Source organism: Elgaria multicarinata, chromosome 8 (assembly GCF_023053635.1).
Source record: "Elgaria multicarinata webbii isolate HBS135686 ecotype San Diego chromosome 8, rElgMul1.1.pri, whole genome shotgun sequence".
Taxonomy (NCBI): domain Eukaryota; kingdom Metazoa; phylum Chordata; class Lepidosauria; order Squamata; family Anguidae; genus Elgaria; species Elgaria multicarinata.
In genome coordinates, this window is record NC_086178.1 from 56,300,776 (window position 1) to 56,312,798 (window position 12,023).

At 48.5% G+C, this 12,023-nt stretch overlaps 1 protein-coding gene across 2 annotated transcripts in view; it reads left to right on the forward strand.

Annotated features, from left to right (window-relative positions):
* The first annotated feature begins 582 nt into the window (after positions 1–582).
* The window catches only part of LDB1 (LIM domain binding 1), a 70,831-nt gene continuing 59,390 nt past the window's right edge, over positions 583–12,023 (forward strand). For both annotated transcript variants that reach the window (XM_063132515.1, XM_063132516.1), the window contains exon 1: positions 583–877. In XM_063132515.1, the coding sequence (XP_062988585.1) occupies positions 853–877 (25 nt within the window). In that variant the 5' untranslated portion in view covers positions 583–852. The remainder of the gene's footprint in view (positions 878–12,023) is intronic.

Consider the following 12,023-nt stretch of genomic DNA (forward strand, 5'->3'; position numbering starts at 1 on the left):
GGCAGGCTGGAGCCCTCGGCAACCGCCCCTCTTCTTTAGGGCAACGAAGACAAATGGTTTGGGGAAATCATGGGATCCGGGGTGGATCTGACGGAGACACTGGGCTTTGGATAAAGAAAGACTCCTCTGCCCCGGTGAAGGGAAAAGGACAGGTCACCCTTTTTGATTCTACAGGATTTAGCCCAAACCGCAAATTCGCGCCAAAGCAACATGCACACACGTGCGCCATGTCTTTGCACCTCTGCATGCCCACATGCATGCATGCACGCCCGCCCGCAAACGTGTCCGCACATGTCTCTACTCGAGCGCACACACATAAGCAACCGCGCGCCTAGCCCCTCCTCCCCTCCCCGCGCGAGCCCGCCGAGGGTGGCTGCTGTGGCAGAGATTGGTGTGTTTTTCCCCATCTGCGTCACATGGCTGCCCCTCCCCCCTCCGCCGCCCTCCCCTGCTTTCCCTTCCCTTCCCTTCCCTGTCGCGGCTCGGCTCAGGTCACTTTGACAAGCTCGCGCTCGCTCGCTCTCCTCCGCCTCCTCCCGTTTCTCCTCCGCGCAATTAGCATATTAATCAGCCCCCGGATCGGATTCGGAGCCGATCGGAGCGCGTCGTCGGCTCGCGCACGGCGAGGCCAACGCAGCCCAGCCCAGCCCTGGACTCGCCGACGGGCTCCGCGAGAGAGGAATCGGGCTGCTCCGCTTGCTGCGGCTCTTGCGCTTCCCGGCGGGGAGGCCCCGCGATCGGGGGCGGCCTTGCCCGAGGGCTGGGGCCGGGGTCTCTCCCAGGGCGGCGGATGCCAGGGCCCCGCCGAGCGGGCACGTCGCACCTCCCCTGCGCCAGGCCGGGCATGTGAAGATGTCAGTGGGCTGTGCATGCCCAGGTGAGTCTGCACGCGCGGGGAAGGAGAAGGGATGGGATGGGATGGGATGGGCGTACATCCTTCTCGAAGCCCGGGGGAGCCTCCTTCCTCCCTGCCCCTACCCGGGCCCCTCTGCAACCGGGAACAGTCAAATAGAAAACAACCTCATAGCAACACTGCCCCCCCCCCACACACACTATAAGCTGGAGCAGAGGAACCAACATTTTCAGGGGGATTGCGGGGTCCCAGCCAAGCACGAGGCGCGGGAGTCCTGTTTTCTGGCTGCAAAGGGGAACCTGGCGTTGGTTTGGGAACACTGTGCGCGCGGTGAAGTGTTTTGCTTGCCACTAATTGCTGGTATCGGTTGGCGAAGGAGCCTGGGGTTGAGGCGCTGTGCCCCAGTGCCTGTTAAGAGTTCCTCTTCTGATGGGGGAGGGTCTCGGGGGCTGGAACGGGGCGCTGTACAGTTAGAGGTATGCTGGGGATGGGGCGTGTGTGTCGGGCAAGGGCAGCTAGATCAACATTACCAAAATAGCTGTGGGAGGGATCTGTCTTGTGTGGCTGTATAGGTACAGATCTGGATGCGTGGAGGGCTTCCCCATGGGGGTTGCATTCGGCGGTGGGCTGTAAGGTCTCCTGAAGGATATTGCTTTTCTGCGTAGGAGAACTGAGTACGCCTCCCCAAATTTATATGGCATTCTGAAATCCAAAACATCCCTTCCGTTTTAGGATCGCTTATTCAAGGCATGGCAATGCTTGGGGATGTGGTCTATTGGGATTTGCTCCAGTTTTGGAAAGTCAGGCTTTGGTCCCAGGCAGTGCAGGAGTGGATGGTTTGGGCACTTTTAGCTTGGTCTGGGTGGCCCTGGGAAAGGATGAGGAGGAAGTGGGTTTATGTGGAGGATGGGCAGGCACCCTCCAGCTCCTCTTTCTAACTGTCTATGAAGAAGCTGTAGAGACCACTTGGTTGCTTGGGACTTTTGAATATGGGACTTTCTCCTTGCCAAACCCCCATAGCTGTTGACTTGGGATGGGAGAAGAGGAAGGCTAGCTGGCTGGTTGGACTATATGACCAGAGGCTCAACTCTGTGCCAAATGGGTGTCACAGCACCGTCTTTCCCACTTCTGGGCCTTCGAAGTGAACATTCCCAGATAAGCCTGGGAGATGTTCCAGAGCTAGGTAGTTCTGCAAATCCTGGGTGCCCCCCAAATATGGTGCAGCCCACAACCCTTGGTCCAGAGCTGTTAGTATGCTTGCCCTTGAGTGGACCTGGCTGTGAAATGTGAAGCCAAGAATGAACCATCCCAGTAGTGTCTCCTAGAGGGCAGATGGGAATAGGGAAGGCTAAGATTTGGGATGAGATATGTCAGGAAATTTGGAAATGCAACATGTTTTCACCGCTTGCCCAGATTGCTGTCCATGGCTCCTCCACTTCAGTAGCTCTTGACGCAAACAGGTCAGGTAGATTTCACTAACAGGTTAGGCTGCTTTTATCAGAGGAGGGAGCCTGCTGTACTTGGGCACCCTTCCCCTGAAGAGGCCTAGTTTGTATGGGGCCTTTATCCAGTGCCCTCTCACACACACACACCCGTAATGGGCAGTGGTGTGCTTTTCACTCTGTGGGAGTTCCTACATTATTCCTACAAAGTGTTCCATCCCAAGCTGAGGCAACATTATCTCCATGCTTCAGCAATGGCCTGATAACGTCCAACTGCTCTGTCTCTCAATGCCATGCTAGTTTGGTCCAGATTTATTTAGCATGGGGCAAATTCTTCCAGTAGGGATAGGACATTAAGAGCATCCCTCAGAGCATGGCAGCTTCCTGCCTGCTCTGACATTGGATCTCTGAGTGCCTAGTCTCTCAGGTTCCCTCATTATCCCCTACCTGTTGTCTGCATGTATCTACTTCCCTGGCTTGCAGCAATCTCTGTTTCTAAACAACCCCTTCCTTTTCCTTCTGCTTCCCTTCCCCCACCACCACCACTACTACCTCCTCCTCCTCCTCCATCTCCCGCTGGAAGCTGCCAGAGCGGCTGCTGCTTCCTCAAGCAGAAAGTCACGTGCTCTCCCTCCAAAGCCAGGCCAAACATTTAAAGCACCAGGCACAGCGTGGGTTTCTTCTCCCCCTCTTCCCTCCAGGCTTTCCCAGTTCTTAGCCCTGCCTTAGCCCACCCTGCCTGCTAGCTAACACACACATACAGAGACTGGGGCAGACAGGTACTCTGCGTCCCAAGGAACCCGTAGTCCTATGCAAAAGATGTACAGCTTCATAATGCTTGACTTTTCATAGAGAAGGGACGCTCACAGGGTTAGAGTGTGATCCTTGTTGCACCCTTAGTTGTATAAGGGTGTTGGTGCCAACAGACCTGCTCCACTCTTGTTGTTTCACATTTCAGGTTGAACCTGTGGGTACCCAGAGCCTTACCGATTCCCACGTCCCCAAGGTGTGTGTGTGTGTGAGTGAGAGAGAGAGAGAGAGATGAAAAATGCTGTGTTGTAATGGTGTTTTGTCCCATGTTATGGCGCAGCAGTGTTTACAGATAAGATCTTACAACTGGCCTGGGATTTGGAAGGTCCCCCAGGAAAACCAAGTCCTCCTGCCAGAAATGAGTGTTAGCTATTTTCAAGGCTGCAAAGGGGAAGAAAACAGCTAGGATTGTGTGTCGGTGCATTTAATCTTTCTTCTTGCTGCAACTGTAGATTTCCCCATGATTTTGCTCCTAGAGCCCATGACAGACTGTTTATCGGAATATAGAACAAACAAGCTCTGGTTCTGGCCTCCTGCCAGCTAGAAACATTTAATGAGCCTCTCGCGTGGCTGCTCTTATGGGGAGGGGGGGTGCATTAACTTGGAGGAGTTTCCAGCTGTGGGTGCCTTTGCCTTTAAAGGGGAAGCAGTGGCATTTGTACGTTACAACAAAAGAGCTGCCTCTGTTGGGCATTTCTACATGTCGTGTAGCTCTGTATTTCTTCCATTCTTCCATAGCATAAGGCAAGGCTAGTGCCTCACGCTTATCCTATGGATTGGAGAGAAATATATGACCCCAGTGCTTGCTGAGATCTTGTCCAGTGCCGAGCCCCTTCCTTGCTTCCCCCCAGACAATTCTCTCAATTTCCCAGAATCGAAGATTTTTCTAGTTCTTGATTTTAAGAAGGGAACGACAATGGCAGTGACTAAAGTGCATGAATCAGAAGAAACTGACAGAGAAGGGGGATGAGATGAAGAGGTAACTTGGTGCTCAGTGTGCCACCTCACTGCCACATTTAGACCTACAAAGCTGTGTGACATATACCATGAACTGAATTGCATGATGAAGTTTCTCATGCAGTCAGGAGACCACAATAATTTGGGCAAACTGTTGTACATGTGAGTGGTCAAGGTAGGTGGTCTGGCAGGTATGCTCTAAAGCCATTTCTTATTGAGTCACAATGGTTTTGACAATCAACTCTGTTTCAGAAAGGACCTGAAACATTTAGGTTTGTTAATGAGTTGTGGTTTTACAATTGGAGTCTAAAAGATTGGCTGGTAAACCTGAGATCCTGGCTTTTCATGTAGTATATTACATGGCTCACTTGCCAGAGCTGTCTGAATTCGCTTCCCAAGTGTATCCATTGCCATTCGGGCATCTGTGGTGTAGTTCACTTTGCTTGCTTCCTTATCTCTTTCTGCAGAACACTAATCTGAGTGATAGAATAACCTGTTACTAGCAAGTAGGATACAGCAGTGCCTACTGTGATGCAGGAAGTTATACTACATGAGCTCTAGGACCACTCTCTCTTTAGAGTCTATGCAAGCTTGGGCTGTTTTATTCAAGTTGTGATGCCTTTGAACATTCTTCAACAAAAATCCCTTTCAGGCAGAGTCAAGGGTGAATGGTTCCATCACAAATACTTAGTGTAGATGTTGGACAGGTCAGATCCTGTATCTCTGTCTTTTGTATGACAGGAAATCTTTTCTTCACTTTTAAGGACTACTTTATGGCAGTCACAAAACATATATTCTGGCTTTTCTCAGGCTGCTGCTGGGGATATCCAGTCAGAGCTGGGCTACAGGGAACCCTGCAGAAGCCAGAGTGTCTGCACATTAGCCTTTTCCTTTGTTATAGATAACAGTCATTGACTCACTTAGTTATTACTAAGAATCTAGATGATGTTCCTCCCATACTGTTTCATTCCCATGGTTTCATCACATCTCTCTTTCTCTCTGTCTCTCTCGCTCTGTGTGCTTTTAAGTATTGGTTTGTGGCTGCACCAAAAAAAAATAAAATAAAATAAAAAAAATTGCAGAACAAATCTTTCAAGGCTAGACTGGCAAGGAGGCATTGTCTCACCTGCTGCAGAAGCATGGTCTCCAATACAGCTGGGGACGATATGAAGTCCTGCATTGCTTGCCCCGCATTACCTGTTTGCACCTCCTCCATTACTTGTAACATGGTCCTTTCTACTATTATTTGATCAACAGTTATTATTAGCCTTTTGTTTTGTTTTTTCTCATTAGACTTCTATTTCATTTTATTTATGCACTCAAGTGCACATGTGAAACAAGTCATTTTAAAATTTTATTTTGAAAGCCCATCTTTTTCAACTTTGTTAAGCTGGATGGGGGAGAAAAACCTGAGACCACTCAGTAATACCACTCACCTGTAATGTGCTACTGACTTCCACCTTGCTTTAAGGGAAGGCTTTGGAAGACGATAACAGGGAAAAGACTTCAATGTTAAGTGCAGTGCGGAACCACAGTGACAAGGTCAAAATCCAGCAAATTAAATAAATAAGAATTGCTTATGCATGCTTTATCCCATCTCCTGAATTTAGAATAAGCTTGAGCAAGGAAGAGAGGGAGGTGTAGTCTATTGGAGCATTAGAGTCAGGGTGGTAGGAGATAGGGGTTGGAACAAGCAACTATGTAGAGCTCAAGAACTCTTTACCTCTAGAAACTCTCATCAAGACTCAGCCTGTTTGTAAGATCACGGAGGAGATAAATAAACCGTGGTGGCTTATTTCCACTGCCACATGTGCTGGTTGCATGGCAGGGGATTAGTATAATTGCCCTCACTGGCACAGCTTGCCGTGCCATGCAAACCGGGTGAGGGTGGTTTGTTGCTTTGGTTAACAAGCCATCCCAGAACCCTGCAACAGCCGAGGACAATTATGCAAATCCCCTGGCACGTGACTGGCCTGCTCAGCGGGGGAAGTAAGCCACTGTTGCTTATTTCCCCCCTCCGGGATCATGCAAACCTGATCATTAACCCACTTCACACGATCAAAACAAGCCACGTTGGCTTAAATAAGCCACAGTGACTTGTTTTAATACCCTGCATGTGCCAGGTGCCATTTTCCTAACTACCTGCCCAGGCACGGCTTGTCATGTCATTCAAACCCTTCCCCCAAAACAAGCCATGCCGCCCCAGGTTTGGATGCAACAGGCTGCACCTAGGTGGGTTATTATGGCAATGGTGCCTGGCATGAGATGGGGATTAAAACAAGGTACCGTGGCTTATTTAAGCCGTGGTGACTTGTTTGATCATGTGAACTGGGCCATTCTTTGATCTCTTAACTTTTCATCAGAGCCTTTTCCTACAATTGTGGAGGGCCCAAAACCTGATTAAAAAACAACAAGAACACATATTCTGAAAGTTGAGATCCTCAGTCCAGATACCATTTATTTATTTATTATTTAAAACATTTGTATCACACCCTATATCATTAAGATCTCAGGGTGGTGTACAGATAAAAGCATACAGTATAAAACAATAAATATGCACAGTTAAAAACATATCCATGCGATATGGATAAGACCAGTGACCTCCTCAAGGGAAAGTTCTTCATATTCACGTCCTGAAGTACAATAGTAGTTCTTGTTGACCACCTCTCCTAATAGATCACTATTAGAAGGAATAATAGCATTTTGTAGCAGGTTGTATTAGTATTTAAAGTGTTTCAAATACACAAATGGTCTTAGGACACATGCAGATATTCCAGTTTCATGAGTGCAGACCGTTCTGAAATTGTCACAAGCTGCAGATCCTGAGAGGTTGTTGCTGGGCTTTGTGTGTGAGAGAAAAACAGGGAGAGAGAGAGAGAGATTTGTTGAAAAGATGTTTGCAATTCCCCTTTTTGGTGATCCTGCCCTGGGATTGCCTCTGATGAATATTTGTTGACTTGTATAGAGTCAGAGAGCAAGGAAGGCAAGTGGAGATAGATGCTGCTCAAGGTATTTGAGAATTCACTCCACTCTGCCTTTCCACTCCTCTACCAATCCCAGAGTGAGTCATTGAGATCATATATGGCAGCTTTCGTCAACCTTGTGCCCTCCAGATGTGTTGGACTACAATGCTCCTCATGTCCAGACAGCATGGCCAATGGCCTTTTGGGTACTGCCCAATGGTTTCCATGAATATCAAGGTTGCACCAGGCACATTCAAGTGATAAATGCCAGGAAGACGTTGCCTACCTATGGCTGCCAAGGGATTACTAGTAAAGGTTATTATCTTGTGCAACTCATGAAAGACCAGATTCATGTTTAGAATATATGGATTAGAGAATCTGTTCTTAACCCTTTGGAGGCACTGGCCAAGGATGCAGGTATGACAAATGGAATCATTTGTGGTCAAGAGAGGGGTAAGGAGAGAGAGAGGGAGAGTTAGGAAAATTAACTTGGAGATGCATCAGTGGTGCTCTTTGTGAAATACAAAATGTCTTTGCGAGCCTATTTCAGTAGATTCATAACAGTGGAAAACTGGGTCTGCCTCCCTTCTGGTGGACACTTGCAGAGACACTAGCCTTACTTGTGTGAGGGAAGGAGGAAGGGAGGGAGGAGGGAATAGACGTTTCCCAGGAGAGAGAAGCAACCATTGCAGTTGCAAGTCTTCAGCCAAAGCCTGGAATTTCATGGGGACTCTGAGGTCCAGATGAGTCTGTGACTGCCCAGCTGCTCAAAGAGGCACAGTGTATTTAACTAGGGCTTTGTGGTTGTTATTGTAGTAAATCAGAGGTGGGCAACCTGTAGCCCACCAAATGCTGTGGTCTTCACTTCCCATGATCCCTCATCATTTACAATGCTGGCTAGGGCTGAGAGTGGTTGTTGGCCAAAACACCTGGAGGTCGGAAGTTGTCTATCCATGTTATAAAGCAATCCAGAGACTGGCGAATTATGTGTACCAGTTGTTTAGGGGTGTGAAAAGACCTATGAGTTGCATGAAGCAGCTACTGGGGGAAATGTGGAGCCTCCAAATAAGACACCGGATGTGACTTCATGGGACTGGGTATATAATACTGAGCTAAACTTCAGACAATGATGCTGTCGTAGTTCCAGTTTGCATGGCAATTGGAGAGAAGGGAAGTTTCTAAGTCACATGGCCGGGGGTGGTGGTGGTGCAGGAGACGTTGGTGGGGGCTGTTGTTCAGATGAGGGCAGGATGTCTGATGCAGGGCTCAGTGCTGCCTCCAGGTTTTGGAGGGCCCTTGTGCAAGACAGCCTAGTGGGGGCCCTCCTTCAGTGAGCCTATCTTTTCACTGCCATGGTCACCAGCTGCTCTTGCTCCTCATCCTCTTTCCCTCCATTGCTACCGCTTGCTTGACAGGTAGAGATCCAGTGAGCAAGTAGGCAGTGGCATCTGGAATTTGGAATGTGTAGATTCCTGCATTGATCAGGGGGTTGGACTCAATGGCCTTATAGGTCCCTTTCAAGTCTATTATTCTATGATGCAATGATCTACTGCTGCTCCTCCTTACCACTAGCACTGCCTGGGCCAGAATGAGAGGCAGGGGTACTAGCAGGTTGCCACGGTGAATAGGAGGAGCAACTCCAGGGGGCTCTTGTCAGTAGGACCCTGCTGGGGCGTGGGCCTTTGGCAGGTGCCCAACCATGCCTACCTTTGACGCTGGCCCTGCCAGGGCTGATGCTATGTGGGATGTAGTGGCAATCGGCAGAAGCAGCAGACAGAGATTACTGGATGGAGGTGGTGGGTGCTGAGTGTAGGCAGTGGATGCCTGGTGGGGGTTGTTGGAGGGGGGCATGAGGGAACTGCAGTGTCCTACTGGGCCATGCATGCTGCTTTCCCTATGTGCACTCAGAACTGGAGCGGGAGTTAATTGGGAGCTGTCACATGCTGGGTGCATGTGAGCCCCTGCCAGCCAGGCTGCAGCATCTAGCTCTGCTCTGCCGCTCGGCTGCCCAGGGAATTCACCAGCCAACCAGCTCTGAGACAAACACAAAGGAGCCTCCGTGCTGCCAGCCTGGGGGCACGCACAGCGCCGCCTGGGCATGCACCAGCCTTGGGAATAGGGAGGGGGCAGGCAGGGCCTTAGAGAGAGGACTGCAGGGGGCAGGATGTGCTTCCTACTGGGACAGGCTAGGGCGAGAGTAAATTGGAATTCCCCTCCACCATCCAGCCAGCCTTCCTGCCTTCATTCATACATGGCTTTCTGCTGAAAGAGGCTGCGCCTAAATTAACTCACAGCTCCCGTCACAGCCAAACCATCTGCCTTAAGAAGGAGCATCTCTCTTGCAGTAACTAGGGAAGAATTTCACCGACAACGACTGCTTTAGGAGGGGCTGATTTGGAGCAGAGAAGTAGCAAAGTGGAGGAGGGGAAAGATGAGATTGGGGGAAGAGGTGCTTAACCCTTCTCCCACCTGCCACTTTTCTGCTGCAACTTCTGTCCCCCGCCCCCATCTCTCTGCAGACATGTGTTTGCAAAGGTAAACATGCTTCTGAAACTCTGTGGGAGCAGCTGAGTGCAGTAGAAAAGTAGCAGAGGAGGGAAGGGTGAAAGGCCCTCTTCCCTCCCCAATCCAAATTGCCCATGCCCCATGGTGCTTTGCTGTTGAGGTTTTGTTATGCAGGAAGGATGTTGTTCCACCCTTAAGGGATGGTTGGGTAAATTCTCCCCACAGCCCAACACATGCATTGGAAAGCGGTGGAATGAGACACCACTCTGGGGATGCTCCAGTTCAGAGATGAGGGCAAGAGGCTTTATGATGCTCATATCAGATTGCCTGACTGAGGCAGTCTCAGCATTGGAGATAATAGGATGGTGAAAGACCGGCATAAGGAGAAGCTGTGGACAATTTTTTTGTGCCAAGATGGATTGATTGGAAGTGGCATTCTGCAAACCTGGTCACCATACCTCAGAAAGGATATTGTGGAGTTGGAAAAGGTGCAGGAAAAAAAGGGCAACCAAAATGATCAAGGGGCTGGAGCAGCTCCCCTACAAGGAAAGGTTACAATGTTTGGGACTGTTTAGCTTACCAGGAAGCAAGTATGGAAAGACATGACAGAAGTGTACAAAATTTTAGGCCAGAAAGAAGCCAGACTGGTGAGGAGAAAGCGGAAAGGGACAAATTTGTCTCTATCTCCAATAATATTAGACCCCAGAGTCATCTCATGAAGCTGATTGGTGGGAATTTCAGGACAGATAAAAGGAAGTACTTCTTCACCCAGTGTATAATTAAACTATGGAATTCATTACCACAAGATATAGTGATGGCCACCAACTTGGATGGCTTTAAAAAGACACTGGAGAAATTCATGGAGGATGAGGCTCTGGCCATTAGTCTTGATGGTTATATGTTATCTCCAGTATCAGATGTACTATGCCTTTGTACACCAGTTGCTGGGGAACATGGGTGGGAGGGTGCTGTTGCACTCATATCCTACTTGTGGGCTTTCCAGAGACAGCTTGTTGGTCACTCTGTGAACAGAATGGTGGACTAGATGGACCTTTGGTCTTATCCAGCGTGGCTCTTCTTAAGTCTTTATGTTAATCCTAATAAACAGGTTGAAAGTAGAGAAGGTTAATTTAGCAAGTCTAGTTAGGAGGGCCCCTGAGAATGTCCGGGTTCATCACAGCCACTATGGCAGAGCAGCCTCTGTGGAATAAGGAAGGATGTGTTAGGCACTAAGCTGCAGATTAGGAGCTATCTCCACACTGATGCTGAAGTTCTAAGAGCATCATGAAATGATGGTGCCATAATTTGACTGCTGGGATGACAAGCTATATCTCGAGATTCTCATGTCCCACACAAGGCACTGGATGGAAGAAGGTTTCCTCTGAGCCAGAAACATCCCCTTCCCCATCACCTGGATTTTCTGGGCAAGGTTGTCTTGCCCCCACATACACTTTGTGTTTTGCCAAGGACTGTGCACCCCACCCATCCCCCTGGTGTCTGGGCACCCATCCCTGTGAAACTATTCTAATCACAGCTTGAGGTGGGACAGCAGCCTCCTAAAGGAGATGAGTCACACATCTATATTTGTGTGTGATTCCATGCTTGTGGGTGGGCTCTGTCAGATATTCCCCAAGCTATGGTGCACTTTGCTTGTTCTTGCTCTCTGTTTGTTGCACATCAAAATAATATGGATGAAATCACCCTGGCTTCTCTCTGGCCTGGAATATTCTATTAAGAATGTTCAGATGGGAAGGATCTCATTTTACTATAGCAGATTGATTGCCTTTAAGTCCCTTCCATATACACAGTCCTGTGTTTTATTCTTCACAACTATCAGTCATCACAGTGGAACATGATGAAGGTTTTATTTGCCAAGGGCCAAGAGGCAGCAATGAGCAACAGGGGAAAATTAACCCAACAATAGGATAGAGAACCTGGCATTACATTTGATGCAGCAGGTATTTATCTAATCTGGAATAATAGCACCTTCTGGTTATGTCTTCACAAGCACTAATATGGGCTCAAATCCACTTAATTCACTAGAATAAACTGTCAGCTTCAGGGAGGGGAGAGCTTTTATTATCTTTGTAGCACTTGTAAACTACCTTGATTGTAAGTACAACAAGGAAGCTAAAGAATCTTAAAACGCAACTAATCTACATTAAGTGAATCATAACTGTCTTTCCCTAAATGGTGGTAGAAAAATCCAGTTTCAGGTACTTTGACTGTAGTACCATCCCCAATCTTTTTGTTAATTTATCTTTACTTACCATAATATTGGCAGGATACTCTGAACTATTCATTGGCTGAAATTTTCCTGTAATGGTGATATTGGGTGAGGACCAAGATCCCTACATCGTCCTTTTCTACGGAAGACCTCAAGTGTGGTCTCAAGTGGAAGCTATGTTCTGTGTATGCTCCACTGTTCTCTGTTTGCATGTTCCTCTATGTCTGTACAATGTTGTATTTGCTGTGCAGCTAATTTGGATAGGG